The sequence below is a fragment of the Maniola jurtina genome, chromosome 3, assembly GCF_905333055.1.
Source record: "Maniola jurtina chromosome 3, ilManJurt1.1, whole genome shotgun sequence".
In the NCBI taxonomy this organism is placed as follows: domain Eukaryota; kingdom Metazoa; phylum Arthropoda; class Insecta; order Lepidoptera; family Nymphalidae; genus Maniola; species Maniola jurtina.
The window spans coordinates 4,137,051-4,158,492 of record NC_060031.1 but is presented as its reverse complement, the minus strand read 5'-3'; the positions used below and the strand labels follow the sequence as shown (position 1 = coordinate 4,158,492).

The following is a 21,442-nucleotide window of genomic DNA, read 5'->3' as shown; positions in this document are numbered from 1 at the left end:
AACCGATTTTCTTGGATTATAGCTAAGAACACTCTGATCAAGCCACCTTTCAAACAAAAAAAAACTAAATTAAAATCGGTTCATTAGTTTAGGAGCTACGATGCCACAGACATATACACAGTTACACACGTGAAACTTATAACACCCATTTTTTTGGATCGGGGGTTAAAAACCAACGCAAAAAGTTTCGTAAACACCTCCACTATAATGGTTGGTTTCATTTATTAGGGCTAGATTGTTGCTAAGAACAGGTATCTATCGCCTAGGTACCAACTGCTTTGAGCATATTAAACTATTTTTTTCTGTAGTTTCGCTTTTAGGCAGGTTAGAGAAAAAAAACAACGGTATAAAATTACAATTGTTTATTTGATAAACAACATATCAAACAACTTCATATTAACATATCTGACTGGAAGAATTTTAAATACATTATTTATTAGTAGATCTAGATAATATAAACAGTACTTAAAATTAAATAAAATTTAATATCACAGTTAAGTTTTTCATTAATCATAAAACTATACAACACAAATGCTATGTCGCGTAAACTATCATAATTTTTTTAATTATAAAATTTTGATTTGTACAGAGATTGTTAACCAATTATCACATATCACAAAACAGTTTTTTAATTTGTTCAAATATACTCAAAAATAAAAATAAAGGATTATTTATTGCACCTACTTACACAATATTTAAATCTTTAGGTTACCTCACAGTTTAGTGTGTGATTTCTAAACTGTGGTTATAGGAATGTAAAAATAAACTAATATGTGGTTAAAATTATATATCTTCATTGATCACTTTTGTGCACTGTCTATGCGGTACTACCTCGGACAAAATTTGAAGTATGGAAAGAGGAAACAATGCAGTGAGAGGAACCTGTAACAAATAATACTCGAATTAATTCAATGTAGGACCAATGATGTAAACCTTTAATAGGATGTAATAGACTACCTTTAATTTGGATTATGGGAGGTATTACTTAACAGCTATTAGTTAATCCATATTAATATTATAATTAACTAATATAATTAGTTAAGTATACTATATGCTTATGTCGTCGACATTCCATCTACACGCACGAAACGTTTTGCGTCATCATTCCTCATACACATGGCTAAGGTTTGGAATACTCTGTCGCGATCTGTGTTTCCTACCAATTACAATCCGGGTATCTCTAAAACAAGAGTAAATAGGCACCTTCTAGGTAAACGCGTCCCATCTTAGACCACATCATTACTTTCCATCAGGTGTGATTGTGGTCAAGCGCTTGCCTATAGTGAATAAAAAAATATACCTACCTATTTATTTTTCGTACCTATATGTTTTTCTAATATATATTTTTTTAATTTTTACTACCATACATGCAAAATTATTACTCCTGTCTTGTACAGTACAACCAAATTAATAATGCGCATAGAAATCTTCGTCACTGTTCGGCAACGGTCGTATGATACACATGATATTGACTCCTATTTGTTTATAACAAGGTGCAAAATGCAAGTGCATTGTTTAGGGCTCTTACGATTCAATGATTCGGAATACGACATTAGCGAAGATCTGCATGCGCATTATTAATTTGGTTGTACTGTATGTACTTTTTCATGCGTCATCTATTTAACCCATTTTGACGATATTTGATATTAAGAGATAGCTTGCGTCCCCGGAACGGACATGATATAAATGTACTACTAATTATCTTGAAAAACAATAAGTTCCATGAGATTTGAGAAAAAAAATCAAAATCACACGAATAAAGTCATTCAGCAATATGATAATCAGCTACAACCCCTCTCGATTAGTCTGCTTACATTTTATACTTCATGGGCTAAAATTAAACAAAAACAAGTAACGATTTTTCGTAACTAATCAACGAATGTGTTTACTCTATTTTTAAGGTCCATTAAATAACAACAGATATATCATTTTATGGTCTCACCTCGTAGGATCATATCTGACGTTGAAGCCCGGAACATTGATAACGTTCCAACCGTAGGAAGTCTTGGAGTAACTAAATGATATTTGGTCTCGGAAAGTTTCCGGATCCAACAGTTTCATTTGCTCCAAATGCGAATGTAATTCAGGCACTCTCGTCAAGTTTTTCTCCATAAGATGTTCTGTAACAATAACAGTATTTTTTCTGATAAGACTATTTTTTTAATGCTGTTTGAGGATCTTTCTTAGGGTTTCGTACCCGAAAGGTGCCAAAGGGACTTTATTACTAAGCCTTCGCTGTCCGTCCATCTGTCTGTTAGCTGTATCTCATGAACTATACACGAGTAAGTAGAGAGTTGAAATTTTCACAGTGTGTATTTCTACTGTTGCTATATTCCATAATAATATTATAATTAATAATAAAAACCAAGAAGGTGAATTTCCAAAAGGCTGCCATGCAAATTAAAAAGTTCAAAAGTACATAGTTTTAAGTAAGCATAGTATTATCTTGACGATGGTATGTATTCCTCGTCCACGAGACCGATTCGTACTTGACCGGTTTTTATTATTGCATTTTTCAAAATCGCTTATTTATGGCCCAAAATCCGCTATTTCCACGGCATTTATTAAACCAAAAATTCTCACTGACCGAAATTACAATTTTGGGGGTTCATATTCAATATTGATGGAAACAAATTGCATTATGATTCTTTCGCTGAGCTTTATGGAAGATTAAAGAGATTATGTTTTCCTCAAAATATTTTCCTAGCGTCCTAAGAACATGAGATGAATTGTAAATATCCATTTCAATTTCCGCGGTAAACAATTTATGAAAACGCATGCAAAACAAAACACAATAATGTTCTTAGTATGAAAGTTCTGTTCTAACTTTTCATTATTATTCATCACGCTTTATTAACTCATTTTCCTGTCGGTATTTTTGTTTGTCTGTTCAGTACAAAATTTAATCGATTATAAACTAAATTTATTTTGCAACTTTAATTAATTTTGTTTAATTCTTCATCGAAGGTTTTGATGATGCACCTAAGTACCGCTGTAGAGGCATGCAGCCTCTTTTAAGACTGGCAGCTGCGAAAAAAGCAACACACTTTGCAGCTGTCACTTAGATCACAATTTGAATTCGGAACGATTCGAATATCCTGCTGGCCTTGGCGGACCCCGGGCAACACATTCACCAATTCACTTCTGAAACATCAAGACCGAAACACCTCGGTCAAGCCTGGCAAGCTCTGGCCCTCGTTTTCTACCACAGTTCTAATTATAACCACGGCACATGTTGTAAATACGGCCCATGTAATACAAGTTTTAATAATTGTTAGCAGCCTTTTATTCATTAGTTATCATACGCTGCATGGCTGCTACACCGATTGGTTTTGAATAAAATGATACCTTACCTATGATGAATCCCATGGTGACATCATCTGGGAATCGAATACTCTCACAGATACTGATAAATCTGCCACCACTGAAAAAGAAATAACATATAAGCAACATACTCACAATTTTATATTTAGATATATTTATTGTATGAAACAAAACATATTGATACTTTACCTTGCAATCGGTAACATTTTTAAAGCTAAACTCCTGCTTATACATATTCCAGCACCTCCAGTTGCAAACCAAAAGGTATATAATAACTGAAACAACACAAAAATAGATTAGACTGAAATATTTGCAGCCCAAACGAATAATGAGCAAGATTTATTTAATGAGATACTATGAGAACAAGATATTTTTATCGAATAGCTTCTCGCTGAATAATTGAATAGTTGCATTCCATACGACCTTGTTACCGCGAACTGACATTGAAATAATGAAATAAACTTAAGAGGGGTCTCTATGTCATTCGCTCCATACAAACGTAGTTCCAATTTCATTTGAATATTAAGCAACCAAAGTCCATGAAATTTTGCAGACATATTCTAGAAACTAATATCTTTGCCTGTAGTTTTCCAGATTTCCGTTAAAATATTCGGTTTCAAAGTTACGCGGTGATAAAGATTCAGATGCAAATCTTTGAGCCTCTGTTATTTTAAAACTACATATTTTTAGAAAAATCTAAAATACCACAGGCAATATTAGTTTCTAGAATATGTCTGCAAAATTTCATGGACTTTGGTTGCTTAGTATTCAAATGAAATCAGAACTACGATTGTATGGAGTAAGTGACGGAGCGAGCCCTGTTAACACCAGAAGATCTAAAGCACCGGGCACATCGCGTCGCTTATGCGTTTCTCCGAGGTTTCTGCGAGTTGAAGAAGAACTAAAGTATATTACACATAGAAGTTATTGTGACTATCATGAGATAATTTTAGTGATTAATGACTTACCTTATTGGTAGGCTTCTTAAATATATTTACAGGTTTGTTAACAGAAGTTTTTCCAAGGTACCAGTCTTCTTGGTGGTTATACTTTTGTAACATGGCGACCAATCGTGGGACGTTGACGTAGTTGTCGTCATCGAAGTGACAGAACCACCTGATAAACAAAATACAAAGATTAGTCTTAAGAAACGGTCAAGTGCGAGTCTGGCATACGAAGGGTTTCGTGCCATCATACAAGAATCATTTTTTAGTAATTCACGGGCTTTTACTTAAATACCTAATTGCCATCTCGACCTGTCGCGTACTATAAATGTTCCTTTCATATTTAATGCTTCCGACTACGGGAAGGGATAGTAGGTACTTGACTTAGACTTCTAAATTAAGTTTACAGATTGTGTAGAAGAAGTAAGCCCTAATTTATCAGTTCATTTTTCTATTTTTTCATTAACCTGACATCTTTGCAGATACAAATGGAAATATAGCATTAATATAGATGAATATAAATAACCTGCAGTCATCTTAAATGCTAATACTGTGAAAAAATCTAAATAAAATGTAACCAACGGCTGCCAAGATCGACGCTGTTTTAATCAAGTAAATTACATGATTGTACACACACATATATGAATAAAAAATGTCTTCAATGAATTATATGCGAGAACTTGGTCTTCGTACCAATAATAATAAAGCTGCGGCCACACCTGCGCGTTATGAGTGCGTGATACGGGATGCGATGCGGCAGCGTCCACGACGCGAATCTACGGACACACCTATGCAACTACAATGCGAATCGCTAATCTTATTTGTTAGTGCATTGTTGCTAATCTTTCTAAAGATCACGAGACGCGTGTGTGCTACTCTGCAGACACGGTGAATCGGATTGAAGTCGCCAGTTGTGCATTACTGTTAAAATATCGTAGGTGGCGACCGTCGCGCGGTCGTTGTCGCTTTGGTCGCGCAGATCTGGATGATGCTTTAGTCGTGCGGTATAATTTGCCGATATTACTAGAGCTCAAATAACAGGAGCGAAGACCATGCAATTTGAGACCACATAATACTATTGCAAGATATAGCGTACGACAAATGGCCACCGATGCAGTTCATAACATGGATCGTGTTTTTTTACAGTGAACTAAGATTATGCTTTGGTTTATCACTCTTCCATGAAATCTACATGATGTCTTTGTCTATTGTTTATTAACCCCCGACCCAAAAAGAGGGCTGTTATAAGTTTGACGTGTGTATCTGTGTATCTGTCTGTGGCATCGTAGCTCCTAAACTAATGAACCGATTTTAATTTAGTTTTTTTTTTGTTTGAAAGGTGGCTTGATCGAGAGTTTCTTAGCTATAATACAAGAAAATCGGTTCAGCCGTTTGAAAAAATACCTATCAGCTCTTGATGATGATGACAGTTAGGTTCAATAAATCCAATATGTATGTCGATAGAACTAAATTTAAAAAGCTGAGAGTTTCTCTGCGTATTGTCCCCATCATCGGAAGGAAAGATCAGCGTCTATGAAGTTTGGATCATGGTGGCTTTGGGAGATAACAGGTAATAAAGGTGTGAAAATTCGTACGTCAAAGTAGGTATGAAGTTTTAGGCACGCACTGGCTTTCTCTCTATATACCTAAAGGATACGAGTAGGTACATTAAACGGAGCATGAGCTTTCTAACAAAGCAGGTAGGTAATGTAGACAACGGTCGTAAATATCCTGAAAGGGATTAATGTTTACGAGTTCCAACGCGACGCTAGTTCCAAATATCTTCCCCACCTCAGTTACCCCTTTAATACGTTTACTGTAAATTTAAATAGTAAAAACGGGACACGGAACTACGTTGCTTACTGATTCAATTCAAGTGTTCGATCTAAGATCGATTCCCGGGTTGAACCAAAAACATCCTAGTAAGTACCTATATCTATCTACTGTGATTTTCTGTCAAGAAATTTTCATTACGAGCCCAGGCTAAGGGAAAAGAGAGTGCACACATTAAATTGTTGCAAACTCTGATATTACGAAATTATTATTAATGATTCAGTATGTACAACTAAAATATTGTGTTTGTTTTACTTAAATAAAATGTAGATATAGCTTGATCCCGGGGAAGGACATATGCTACTTTTGATGCCGGAAAATCAATGAGTTCTCACGGGATTTTTAAAAATGAAAATTCACGTGGACGAAGTTGGGAGCATCATTTAGGTACTTGGTACTGTACCACTTGATAACTTGACTTGGTAGATAACTTGTATTCAAGAGATGAACATAGACTAGATAAGTAAAATCGGAAAATCCTACCAAGTTCAGTAGCATGGTAAGCGAGGCTATAAAGTGTAACAAAAACTATAAGAATGTGGTAGTGTCGTCTCTTTGACCTATCGCTAATGTTCATTTCATGGACGTAATAATGTTTATAATGTTTTATAATCATGAGCTTCTAAAAGAACAACATTTACATATATACTAATCCATACTAATATTATAAAGAGCTAAGTTTGTTTATAGGAAGTAATCTCTGGAACTAACGAACTGATTTTGAAAATTCTTTTGCCGGTAGAAAGCTACCTTATTCTTGATATAGGCGATATTTTATTTTCAAAAAAAAAAAAAAATTAGCGGGTCGCTAGTAGATACTTATAATATTATATTAGTATGGTTTCTGTATGGAATAGACATCCATACTAGTCCTAATACCAAAATTATGTATGTCTATTGTTATCAGCTAAGTTTGCGTACTACATTTTTCCTTATACCTTGTGCACAATAACTAGCATTTACAAAAGCATAGCGGTTTGCTGCATGCGACAGGTAGCGGAGTGGAGTGGACAAGTGTCATAAAGCAACGGAAGTTATACCTTACACTTAGAGGATGACACTACCAGCAACCCTCTTTGCAAAAATATATCAAGGATATGTAAACTTACGAGTATGTTTCTAGCTGCGATATTTACACGTATGCTTGTAGTCGATTTGTAAGGTAAACTAGGAAATAACGAAACCCTTATAGGATCACTTTGTTCTCTGTCTGTCTATCTGTCTGTCTGTCCGTCCATCCGACCGTAGTGTCTGTCAAGGAAACCTATAGGGTACTTCCCGTTGACCTAGAATCATAAAATTTGGCAGGTAGGTAGGTCTTATAGCACAAGAACAGGAATAAATCCGTATATATATATCCGTATATGTATAATATTACTTGTGTTTTAGGAAGGTACAAACTGATAAATCTGATATTCATCAATTTGCATGCTTCGCACGTTTTGCTATCAAAAATATTTTACTATCGATATCCATTGCGGTTTTCCTTCCGTGTGCTATAATTAAAATAAATCAAATGAAATGGAATATGTATTTTTAAAGTTTTTCAATTTACAGACAATATATAACCTACATTATGAAATTAATGGGCATAAATAATGCGTTCAAAGTTACAATGTACAACTTTAGCTGGTAAAGAATCTACTTTATGTTTTGTTTAAAACTGTAAATGTGTACTTTAATCAAATAATTTTAAGGTTCATATTACTTTGGACCATGTACAATAAACTGTAATTTTATTATGTTCGCTTTAAAGCGTTTAATTTGAAACGGCAAATTGGCAATTAATTTAAAGATGGGTTAACGTTAATGTTTCGATTCCTTCAACTGTGTAAAGGATTGCAGACTGTAAAACACATTTTTTTTACGAAATCCTATAGATAGCTGATTACAGAAAACATTATTTTTCATTTAATAATTCTTATTATCACGTTCGCTTTGTACATTCTATTTTTTTAACCCCCGACCCAAAAAGAAGGGTGTAATAAGTTTGACGTGTGTATCTGTGTATCTGTTTGTGGCATCGTAGCTCCTAAACGAATGAACCGATTTTAATTTATTTCTTTTGTTTGAAAGGTAAGTGATCGAGAGTGTTTTTAGCTATAGTCGAAGAAAATCGGTTCAGCCGTTTCAAAGTTATCAGCTCTTTTCTAGTTTTCTTATAGAGGTTTTTGTGTCGGGGGTTTTTTAAATTTTGAGTTATTATATGCTATAAAGAGTTTAAAAGTAAACAAGATAACTATTTGAGTTTTGCTTATCAGTGATAGTAAGGCTCAAGGCAAACTGCGGAAGTCAATGTACGTACCTAATAAAAATAAGTAAGTACCTACGAGTAACTTGTAAGTAATAGGTATTTTTAAGAAGGATATTACATGAAGATCAAGTTCAGTTCATTTTGCATTATTTTCGTAAAAACATCAAATTGCGTCGCCTTGTCTCTCCCGTAAGAATGTGGATGTGAGTTTTAACGGGATACGAGATTTATTAACGGTTATCTTAATAGACCTACTATTGAACAAGTTTAAAATAGAATTCATATCGCTGCGATACCAGTCTACAAATCTATACACGAACAAAAACTTGACTGACTGACTGATTGAGTTATAAACGCACAGCCTAAGCCGCTGGAATTAGAACCTTGAATTTTGCCAATAGTTTTCTTTTATATAATAGATAATAGTCACTCACAATAGATTTTTGGGAATTCTGCCCCTAAGGAGATCAAATAGGGAATGATGTATAAAAATCCGTTTGTTTTCAAGTTATATCCATCAATTAGGTATTGTTTATTTGTGCTTTCAGATAAAAAAAAATGAAAAGACGTGTTGCAGGATTTTGGAAATCCCACCCTTTCAGCGAGTTTCAAAAGTTCCATACAAACAAAACAGAGCGGGTTAACTAGAGGTAGTACATTTATAAACATGGTGTGAAGAATAAAACAGATTTAATGTGTTTATCTAAAGTAAAATTAAACAATACAGCATGGGAACACAGCGTTTACCCGAACTTGGTCCAACAAAAACAGTTGTAGAAGGTACGGGTTAAGCGTGAAAACGATTGTGAGCCCAAAATAATATTGGACTTGCTCTCCAAAAACCATTAGCTCATGTTGTGTTTATTCAAACCAGGTGGGCCGAGATTAAAGAGCCGAGGATACAGCTTAAGCGGTAGTTAAGAATTCATTGACTTCAATGGCTGTGTACACTTTTGCGGGTAGGTAGAGATACGCGAGACTCATGGAGTGGCTAGACTATCATTACAACCCAGGCTGAAGGACTGCGTATACGGCTGACTTTAGTCGGAACAAAAAGTTATTAAGTATCTTCATTGAGTCGCTGCTCGCTGGACGCGTGAGGCCACAGTAGCCAGACGACTTTTTTTCAAGAGGAAAGTACCTACCTACAGATAGAAGAAGTACCCACACTTGCCAGCAGATAAAAAAATCGCCCTGGGGCCTGGTGACTCGCATTGTAACGTAATATGCACCGTGTATCTTCATGAGTGATAAGTGTGACAAAAAGTCGCGGCGACAAAGGTCTCTTGTGCGCTAGTCTGTAAATCTAATAAATTATTACGACAAAAATGGAGTAATCAGTAACTTACATTTACAGAACTCTGGTAGAGAAAATTTATCAAGAATCAAAATAGACCTGAAGATTGAAGACCAAGACTATGCTGAGACAACGTAGTGGCATTCTGCGAGCGAGAATACGCGTAGTTTTCTTCTTGTCCACGCAAAAATTTCAATATGGAATTTATTGTTAATTCCTCTAGAATCTAGATCTATCTATCTCTAGCCTTTAAAATTGATTTGTCAAGTAAGCTAGGAAGTAAGAGGGTATTTCAGTTTCATTAGGATTATCTTATTATTGTAGGCTTCATAGGTAGAATCTGCTTTTTTAATTGACTAGGTTTGTTATTATCAGACAATAATATAAATATAGGATAAGATAATAAGATAAACGGCAGACAAAATATAAAATCAGGTAGTTAAAGCAAGACGGAGGGTTAAATTGTGGTAAAATGAGGAAAAATAAATTGCTTAACAGTCAGATTAATAATATTAACCAAGATCTTGACTCATTATAACTTAGCAACAGGTGTGATCATGGTCAATAAAACCTGTTATCAAGAGAGAAATACCTGGAACCATCTTGTCCCCGATATGGCTCATTTGAGTTGTCAAACAATGGCTCATGTTCGTTGATCCAGACAAGCTTCTAAAAACAGAAGTTGAGAGCATCTTGTTTTTACTAAAAACAAAACGCACTCAACTCGCGCTGGTAAGTAAACTTGGCCGCGGAATATAAATTACCGTGTATGCTTTGGTCTTCAAAATTAGGTTTAAATATTATTTCTGAAATGCCGACTCTCGAGTAGGTATCACCTGGACGTTTTGGTATTTAGTGATTTATTTATTTAAGCCCATAGAAGTCATAGATAGCTAGAGCGTGTGTTTTGTACCCGTTAGCATACGAGTAGTTTTGCATTTGAAAATAGCTACCTACCTACATATTTTGTATGAAAAACATCAATAGGGATGATGGCTACTAGTCAAATAAGGTACTTTTATTAAACGTCAAAGGAGCTTGCATAAGATACACAGATGTGACGTTATGTAACAATTTTTTAGTTAAATTTAGCATACTTAAAACTAGCAAAATATGACGTGGATTTTACGAATTTTGGTCGACCCTCTATTTAATAATAATTATCTTCTAAAAAATAATTTATTTCTGCCATAGGCATCATCCCCATTCCTTTCGCATCGTGTATCTCCGCATCTTTATTTCTTCATACAAAAATGGTCATTCTCAGTAGATCAAATGTTGACAGTTATGATTTCAACTTAAGCTCTAGTGAATCTACCAAACATAGATAATGTAATATTATGAGTAGGTATTTATGTATTTTTTCAATGTAGCAAAAACGATTATCTATAATCATTTTTTTAATCGTTAGATAACCAAACTGAGAAAAAAAGATGGATTTCTCAAACAAAAACTGCTCAAAAGTCTCTTCAATTAAAGATGGCGGGTTAAATCCGATTGAAAAATATTTACAAAATTTAATAAACTAGTTCGTCTTAAATTATTTCTAGGTAACTTGATAGCATCAATTTAAATACTCACTCAGATACTAGGTAGGTATCTAGGCTCGTATTATGTTACAATAGGTATAGGTCTAAGTGAATCATCAAAATAAAATATGTCAGTATATCAGTTTACATATAACCCGTGTGGATAATTACTCAAACCAAATATTTGTTATATTGGGTCTGTGTATTAATAAGTCTGAGCAAATAAATGGAACAATGAAATAAGCACATTATTAATGTTTTTCTAAGGAACATTTCGGTACCTACTTATGATTGATTAGGTATTCAATCACGTCCTTCTAGATTGGTAGGTACGTAATTAATGAACTGGCATTTGTTAATCGTACCTATATTCACTGCTCTACATCTACTTTATCTTGTATCTGTTTTACCCCTTTAGGAATTTAATTTTCAAAAATCCTTTCTTAACGCATATCTACTGTGTGTAATACAATCACACGGACGTAGTCGCGGGCATCAGATAGTACATTATATAATTATAGTATGATTAATTACACACATCATCTTGTGACATAGTATATGTTTTGTACAATTGTATACCTTTAATTGCATTATAATTAGTTGGCAATTAGTGGGAATTTTATATACGCCCGAATATAATTTATAATTGGAGATTATGTTAGCCTGTGGTTCTACAAATTATGATACTATGTTTCTACAAAATACATTAATTACTAGCTAACTATCTCGGCTTCGCTTAGATCAGAAAATTGGTGTCTACCTTTAGGTATAGAAAAACTTATTGCGAAATACAAACTTAATATTATAAATGCGAAAGTGTGACTGTCTGTCTGTCTGACTGCTACGTTTTCACGGCTCAACCGCTGAACCGATTTTAATGAAATTTGGTTCAGATTTGGGATACATCCCGGGGAAGGACATAGGCTACTTTTTATCCCGGATAATCAAAGAGTTCCTACGGGATTTAAAAAAACCGAAATCTACGCGGGTGAAGCCGCGGGCATTCTCTAGTCTCATATATTTTCTCAGCGCTTTAAGCTGTAGGATAGGATGGTTGGTATTAACGTACCAGACAGTTAGTCAGTTTTGTAATTTTACATATTATATATTATGTATACCTAGGTAGGCACAAATTTACACATCTGGCAGTGATAATAAAAGGACAAAAACGAATAAGTAAGTATTAAATAAATGATACATCTGCTTGGGAGGAGAGTAATATATTTTGTGCAGTTCAACAGAACATTAATTAATTACTTATAAGTACAGCGATATTATATTATGTTTTATATTTCAGTTAAATCTTCGATAATTCTGAAATCATGCACATCTGCTTGTATACAAGCTTGATAAAATTGCGACTGTAATTTAATTAACAGATACCATACCTACGTGGAAATTGTATGTTAAACACTTAAGTACAATTATGATAATTACGTACTCACTTAAAACTCTCTTACGAATTATGATATAGAAGCTACATAAAATATGTGTTAACCATTTGTATTAATTATGTGTATTTTACACACAAATTAATATCTAGTCTAAATATTTTTATTATCCGGCAGCCCAAGCACAGTCAAAACGACATAACGTTCTTGCGGCTTTTACATGGATAAAGCCTTGCCACGAAAAACTGAGAAAAAATTTTGTTGCGCCAGTTGCGTTTACCCTACGTAGCCTCCATTAGCCTTAACAATAAACAAAGACCATGTTATAAAACAAAGTCTGCGTATCTTATTTGTATTAATTCGTATAGGTACAATATAACCATGTTAAAATATAATTGACCGTGTCTTAAGACTGTTTATTAAACATTGTTAAGGTACTAGTGGAAACTCACGATTATAGTTAAAAGCTGTAAGTACCTAATATGTTTACTATGTTATGTTTACTCACGAAGAACTTATACCTTGTGAATGTTTTAGTCTGCGTAAGCTAGGGTTGATTGTTTTCGTGCCAGATTTTATAGCGACTTGTACAATGTACTTACATACACTATAAAAAGTGTAAATTAAAAATTTATAACACCCTCGACAAGTGAAGGTTACAGTAACTAGAAAAGAGCTGATAACTTTCAAACGACTGAACCGATTTTCTTGGATTATAGCTAAGAACATTCTCGATCAAGCCACCTTTCAAACAAAAAAAAAAACTAAATTAAAATCGGTTTATTCGTTTAGGAGCTACGATGCCACAGACAGATACACACCACACCACCCCTCCCCCTCTTTTTGGGTCAGGGGTTAAAAACAATTATCCTACACTACTATAACTGTGTGTACTGGCTAAACAGAATTCGTGATAATTTGAAACAAAACTCGAACATAAGATTTCTGCGGTTATTCGTTATTAGGCAAGTAAATTGTCTTGTATATGATAAGTGAACAGCTCCCCAGTTTTGTTACAAATTTATTTTAAAACTCCTGCAGAATCGCGTAAAACTGCTCTCAAAGTCCGCAAAGCTTGTTTATTACAACAACTTAACTTACTTTTTACCGCTCTCCAGAAAATGATCGTACTCCACGGACATTTTGCAGCAGAGGTGTTTTCGCTGGTGTGACGCCGAGCAGTTCGTGTTTACCATGTGACCGTCTGCCGACAAGGAAGCGCGATTTAAAACCTTATACCCTCAACATTGAGTTGCTTTTCGACTGTGTAACGCTCAAAGTGTTTTGTAGCAATGAACTCAATTGCTGCACTGAAATGAGATTTGAAATTTTCAAACTTTGATGGCACCGCACATAATATAAAGAAACGTGACATCCATTTTCCGATATTAGGTGTACCACGAGTGCGGGGAAGTTTTTAGAAAAGTAATTTCTACGAATGACATTCTCTGCCAACAATCTCTTTAGCTACGTGGAAAAATAATTAGGACCGACGCATACAGACCGAGCGGAGTAGAGCCTTTTCATAACAACTTAAACTGAAAATAGTCCATTTATTGAGATGTTATAAAGTCTTATAGAGCGTCATTTGTGTACCTTAAGGTCCTAACTCCTGAGTAAATTAGATTGTGTGCAAGGCTACTTGAAAATACTTACTCGTTTGGTTTTGGTGCCGCGCGTTGTCTGTGTCTGTGAAAAACCACGTCTGGAACAAAAGGAAATCCAGCATAAGTTTCGAAGCAATGACATTATACCATAGACATGGTACGTTCATATTACATGGCGTATAAAATTCGTGCTTGTTGATGAATAACATAGAAGAGAAGATACAAAACGCGCGAGAGTAGAACAGATAGCACTCTCCAAATGTGACCCAAGTGTCGCAGATCTTTTCGAAATTCGGACGGAAGTAACTTTCGATTTACTTGATAACGAATAGCTGCTGTTTATATTTTGCTAAGCAAGGCGACAAGTTGGGCGTGTATTGAATACTGAGCAAGCAAAGATTTCAAAAATAGAACCCTGAGAGTAGCGAGGACTTTAAAGGGCACAAATAATAATTTATGCCACTTGCTTTTTTAAATTTTGTCGAGACGCTATAGTTAAAGACCTAGGGAGTGTCACATGCCATTTTTTTCCGGTTAATCAAAAAGTTCCCACAGTATTTTTGTATTGTTAAATACCAAAATCCACACTGAAGAAGTCGCGGGCATCAAATAATAATATTACCTGTCTAGTTATTTTGATTTCTATTTATAGCCCGTCATAACTTTATTGCGGAGAGCCAGTCGTGTTTAATAAAACGTAAGGCCTTATAATATTAATTATTGATAGTCGCAGGTGTTGTTGGCAGGAAATCCACGACATGCCAGGCATAAAATTATAATTCCAATTATTCATACTTATAGGATTTGTTTCTACGATAAAATAATAAATAATAGATAATATGATTAGGTATGCAAATAATTCAGAATGTGATAGGCTTGCGTTGCTTGATTTGCGTGGATATATTTAAGACCTGAAGAGTGATATAGGCTATTTTCATCCCGGAAAAATCCAAAATATGGATCTTTTTCCATATAAAAATCAAAAAATAAGATTTGAATCGATTTCAAAGCAACACAATTGTGGAGAGATGTAGGCAGTGTAAAGTTTGTAATTAATATTTATTAAACATTTACATTCGCTGATTATTAATAGGTACCGAGTACCTACCTACGTTGGCTAAAGAAAACAGTTTCGGATTGCACTGGAAGAATGTGTGAACAAAGCTATCGGTTTCTTGGAACCTGAGACGTTATACTGATAAGACTCCAAATAGGACTAAGGAAATACGATAGGCAGACGAATTCTGTTAACGAGACACATTCCCGATCGCAATAGCACCATATTAATGTACCTATTCAAATTCAAATTCAAAATATTTTTATTCAATTAAACTTTGTGCAAGTGCTTTTGATCTAACTAATATTATTGTATCTATGTGCAAGTACGATTTAAGGTATAGCAGAGTGAGAAGACTGCTAGCTACGTAAAACAATTGAACAAAATTGTATTAATTTAGAAAAATTATGACTGTAGATTTAAATTCCTTAGATAGGATAGTACCTACCTAATGATGAATATGAAAATGTTTCTTTCTCATTTTCATAATATTTCATAATATCAAAATAATTAGTTCGAGCTCTAGTTGGAGCTGCAATTTGGAATAATATAGGCTTACCAGTAAAAGAATTTTTGTTAAAAAATAAATTTTTGGTTCAAGTTAAAAAAAATATCTTTTTTCATCCCTCCACCCTTACAAACTTACCTCCTTATGATATTCGTAGGTAGATAGGTGTATAGATGCATGTGTACATTCTATATTAGATAAAACAACAATAGTCTACCATATTACGTGTATGTTGTACAATGTACATGTAACACATGTAAGAAATGAAAAATAAATGAAATGAAACAATGAATTAATTATTCCGAACTCAAGAAAATCATGAGAGGAAAAATATAGAACAAAAAATCTTTGAAATTATCACAATGAATAAACATTCTATTCACTAAGCTGTAGGTAGGTACATAAATCAAAACCGATAAACCTAATGGAGAGCTTTTGATACAAAAAGGGGAAAGCAAGGCAACAATCCGGTCACGTGGCCGGCGCGCGCCTTCGTGCCACGCGCTGCGCAAGCGCAGGGCCTTTGATGTACAATAGTTATTTATGTTGGTCCTACGACCGGATTAAAGGCCTGGGTAGATATAACGCGCCAATACAGCGGCAGCAGTACCCTGTACCACACACGAAGGCCAAAGGTTCAAGACGCTTTTGAACAATTGAACACAATGAACTCTATGACGATAATAATCATGCCATCTACCCGGTATCCACTTAAGCGGAGCTGAGCGGAGATGTGGTCATGTATGTGTGACCAATCAGATTATTGATTGATGACGTGAACAAATTATCAGGTCATCTATCAATAATCTGATTGGTCTGCTGAATACATCTTCGCTCAGCTCTGCTTCAGTGAATACCTACTGGGTCATCCTCAGGGTGACTTATACCGTTCCTTGTGTTACGAATTTTTATGTGTTTAAATTACAATAATTGTACACGCGTTCAGTACGATATTCTGCTTGGAATTGTGTTGCTCTAGCGCGTCGCTTTACATCCGCCCAGGCCTTTATTTTGTGCTGGCCCTTCAGCCGGATTAACGGTCGATTATACCCGCTCCAGATTCAGGAGACTCGGCAGTCGGCACCGTACTCCCTGTTGTACCAGCAATTTTCGAATTATAAACAGTAAGTAGGTACTAGGTAGGTATCTACTATCTTTAAAGCTCACAACTTCACTTGCGTGGATTTAGATTTTTATTAAATCCCATGTTTTTATCTTATCATTGATATTCCGAGAGAAAAAGTATTCTATGTTCGTCTCTAATAATAGGAATGCACGCTGTCTCTGTGTTAAATTTCACCAAGATCGCTTCAGTGGTTTAGCACTGAAAAGATTACGAAAGAAAGTCTGTAATCTAGGGAAATTCATTTTTAAGCGATTTTGTTTTCCTTGGTGCCTATTCACTTTTCTTTTGAAGGCTATAATATGTATGGCTAGCGAAAACAACGGAAGCCGAAAGGGCGTTCTTATTCTAGCAGCGCGTATTAGAAACGAGGAAGCAAATCGCTTCGTATGGGCCCGTGGGGTTTTGACGTCTTTCGATTGTTGTTCCAGTGGTTCGATTGTAAAGTGGCTAGGGTCGTTTAACCTTATTTAAATAATTGCGCGTAAATTTCGGGCAAAATTTTACATTTTTTTTTTTTGTAAGTTTTGTTGTTTAGTTACAGCAATGTTATAGTATTAACCTAACTGGTTTTTAGCATTTTGACATACTAGCCAATTCTATATAATATAGGAACAGCAGAATCGAAGTAAAAGAAAAAAAAAACAAAGGTAAAGATAGAGACATAAATTTTTATGAACGATAAAGGAATAACCAAAAGTGAATAAATACGGGCACAGTTGTTGGTCTGTTTAATAAAGATAAAATACAATTGGGTTTATATTTATACCCGGGAAATGAGATACGATTAACGAGTCAGTCTCCAACAGTGAAATTAATGCAGTCTCAGAACACTTATTGTAATAACGATGTTTGCTTCGTTGTGTGGAGCGCTCGTCTAAATCATCTGAATAATGAGTTCATCGTTGAATTACAAGAAAGCAAAACATGAAGCACCATTAAAAGCCTCTTATCAAGGTAGATATTAGATAGCTATCACACTTCATAAATACTGTTGAATGCAATTTAGGAGATCTTCGAAAAATATATGGTAGGTAGTACCTACCTAGCTAACTACTTCTCCGTCAATCTCTAAACCTCCAAGATTCGTACCTATTAGTGGGCAGGCGATAGGTTGAGATGTTGATGATGATGATGTATCCACTACGTTTTTCTAGTATGTAGGTAATAGGTATATTCTGCAATGCAACCCACGCGGTAAGAAACAGAGAGCAATGGAGGAACATCGTAGCAAAGATAGAATCGAAGGGGAGCCACGATCCTCAAAATTGAGGGAAAGACGCAGGAAGAAGTAGGTATAACAACCGTGAAGCGTGTGAAATGAACAATTCATTTGTTGGCACAGTAAAATTGTTTATCATTCAATATTTTACAATCTGGTCTACTTGTAAGTGCTAATGCAGATCAACAATTCTTTGCCAAACTATAGAGATATGAACGAAAAATGGATTAGATTTGTAGTTAAAGGTGATTGAGCAAAGATGAACATGCCCGTTGTTAATTTTGCCTCCTCTAGCGGGAAAAGAAATGGGCAAATCTGGAAGTCGTAAAAAGACGGTTCTTGACGATGGCACAAGTATAGCTAGAGTCAGTAGAGTAGTATACAACTACTAGGTCTCTATCATATTTTGAAAGACACAATATTTGCTTAGCTGTTGAAAGTTGAAACTACATAGTTGAAACCCCTGACAGCAAAACAGATCAAATAAGACAAGTTTTGTTATCAAGTGTCCAACAAACAATTTGGATATCAGGTTATGATCAGGTTTTACAAAAAACATGTTTTGGCAGATGTTGTCTCGAATGGGACGAGCTTTTAGAGACAACGACAAAAGATAAGAACATGAAGACGCGTTGAGCACAAAATTAAAGCTACTGACCCTTTAATCTCTGAATATTTCTTTGCGAATTTAGGTATCGGTAAGGTATTTTATTTCAAACTACGCAGCTAATTCTTGTGGTTTTGTTTAGCGAAGACTTCAGGCATACTTTAAAAAAATTCTTGTCATAACTAATAAACATATTATTCTGATGAATTGGGTTATGCGAAACTATTTGCTGTTTTTATTAATTTTATGAATGTCTAATAGTATAAAAATTAAATACATACCTAGTTACTACAGAATACATTTTGAGAGTTTTACCTACCTATCTATCTAATGAACATAACTATAGTACGCGACAGCTGGAGATGGCAATCGGGCTGGGGACGCCCCGCACACCTGCACAGTCTCCGCGCTAACCCAGCACACCAGCACGGACGACGTGCGGGTGTGCGGGGCGTCCGCCCGCCTCATACTCCGATTGCCATCTCAACCTGTCGCGTAGGTAGGTAATTTAGGTTCCCTGAAATCATGAATTAAGTAGATGGGTATTGGGTACCTATATTTGGCGCCAAATTTACATTTAGATCTGAACTTTACGAACGTACATTAAAACTGCAACATGTTTTGTTTTGTTTTGGATTTCGCTGAATCCATTCAGTCTCTATTTTCGAATAAACAGAAGTTTGGCGCATGCATATATAAATAAGATTATATGAATAGCTTACCTGTCCTTTTGCCAATTGAAACCATGTCTTCAAGATAATAGGCAGTCTTGTATGTTGATAAAACTTAGTTGTTTTCACACTAATGAAAATGTCATCCAATGTAATGTTTTTACTCTGACCACTGTCCAAAATACTGGTTTTTGTCACAGGCTCTATAGGTAAATCGGCCACTTGCACTGGCCGACTTTCTTGGAAGTTGTAATTCACTCCGCCTTGATAAACAAGCAAACTGCAGTATCCCAAAGTTATGAGTAGAGCCGCAGTTTTGATTATCCTACGCCCACCCATGCCACAGCCGGCTGGCGCCACAGCGCTGATAATCTTGGCTAAGTCTTTGCACCTTGCCACTCATCTGTTGTACTTTTTATCGAAACACTAAAGATTCACAAGGTCCGCTAAACCGTAGTGGTTCCACAACGAAGAACGGTTACAAACTAAATAAAAATGTAGCACAGGCGGTAAACACGCCCGCGCCTCCTCGCAGCCCCACCACGTGCTGTAAGCGAGAGGTTCGATATAGCTTTTTGCGTCACTCCCGTCTGCCCTACCTGCGCGTGCGCCTGTCCGCCGCCTGCGCAACGGCCGGCAGCGACACTCATGTCAATGGCTCAAGTAATTGTTGCCTTCATCTGCAAGTTCATCTTTATGATGCACTTTTGTGAGGAACAAGTTACTGATTTTTGTTTCTCAATTCCAATCCTATTCCTCCTTTTCTTTATATTAAATAAATAGTGATTAAATTACCTAGATGTTCCTAGTATAGTGATAAGACAGTCCCTTTTATAGCTAGATAGAGAAGCATATTTGCCAATATAATATATTCATAATAATTCACACATTTTTAAAAATACAACTCAAATCGTTTAGATTTTAATGAATGATTGTTTTCCTCCAATGTTTTCTTCAGTTCAACCGGTAATTAATAAGAATAGCAATTAGGTCCTACTAAAATTTTAAGTCGGTTAGGTTAGTGAAATAAAAATGAAAACACCTTGTTTCCACGTTTTTATACACTTTGAAATATACCAATTAATACAAAACCAAATGAACCTTATTATCTAAAGTCTAAACAGACTGGAACTATCCTGTGATCAGAACAAACCTACATACATTGTGTAGGTATAGCTATATCGCAAAATCTAGTCGCAACTAACTTAACAATTCAGCAAAATCTTAATTCCAGATTACAGGTAACGATAGTATCTAATAGGCTTCGTATTGAACCCAATGCACGCTATTTTGGAAAGGTCTGCGGCGATGGTATTTACGGAAATTAATCGACTACTATTAATAGTACTACGGAACCAATTTGTTAAACAATGCAGATGTAGCGCCATTTGTAATTGAAATCATGTGAATATGGATTGTATGGGTCTAACTAGGACGTGAGACAATATTCTTCTTTGTCGTTACACTCTTGGCAGAGCGGTCGTGGTCATCATGAAGTGACGTTTTGGGGGGCAGATGTTACACGCCTCACGAGCATTCGCCACTTCTCCCTGCTGGTTGACATTCTGGTACATTCGTGCACGGCACCGCCCACAGCGGACTTAATTTGGTCGGTCCATCGCGTAGGCGACCTTCCTCGCCCTCTGGTACCCTCCACCTTGCCCTGCACGACAAGACGCTCAATGGAGTCATTCTCACGCCGGGAGACATGTTCGAAGAACTTTAGTATGCGACCCTGTAGTAACGCCGAAAGTCGTTGTTTAATGCCGAGTTCTTGGAATATAGAGACGTAGGTGCGAAATTCAGTCCATGAGACTCCTAGCATTCGCCTCCAGCACCACATCTCCAGAGCATCAATCTTCTTCTTCTCGACTGTTCGCAAAGTCCACGTCTCCGCAGCGTATAGAAAAATGGGAAAAACAAGTGTCCGAACGAGCCTGATCTTCGTAGCTTTTGTGATGTTTTTGTTTTTCCATATTTTCTTTAGCTTGTCCATTGCAGTTCTCGCTATCGCCATACGCCGCTTTACTTCTTCTACGCATAGAGACAATATAGTCAAACTGTAATAATTTTTT

General features: G+C 35.6%; 1 protein-coding gene across 1 annotated transcript; it reads right to left on the bottom strand.

Moving 5' to 3' along the window:
- Positions 1-347: 347 nt before the first annotated feature.
- Positions 348-19,872, bottom strand: LOC123880995 (fringe glycosyltransferase). Its single transcript, XM_045929495.1, is given in 9 exon segments — positions 348-882; positions 1,943-2,120; positions 3,354-3,424; positions 3,514-3,599; positions 4,293-4,440; positions 13,674-13,776; positions 14,229-14,277; positions 19,419-19,727; positions 19,729-19,872. Coding segments are annotated over 9 exon segments (1,041 nt in total). The 5' UTR covers positions 19,771-19,872; the 3' UTR covers positions 348-827.
- Between the last annotated feature and the right edge of the window lie 1,570 nt (positions 19,873-21,442).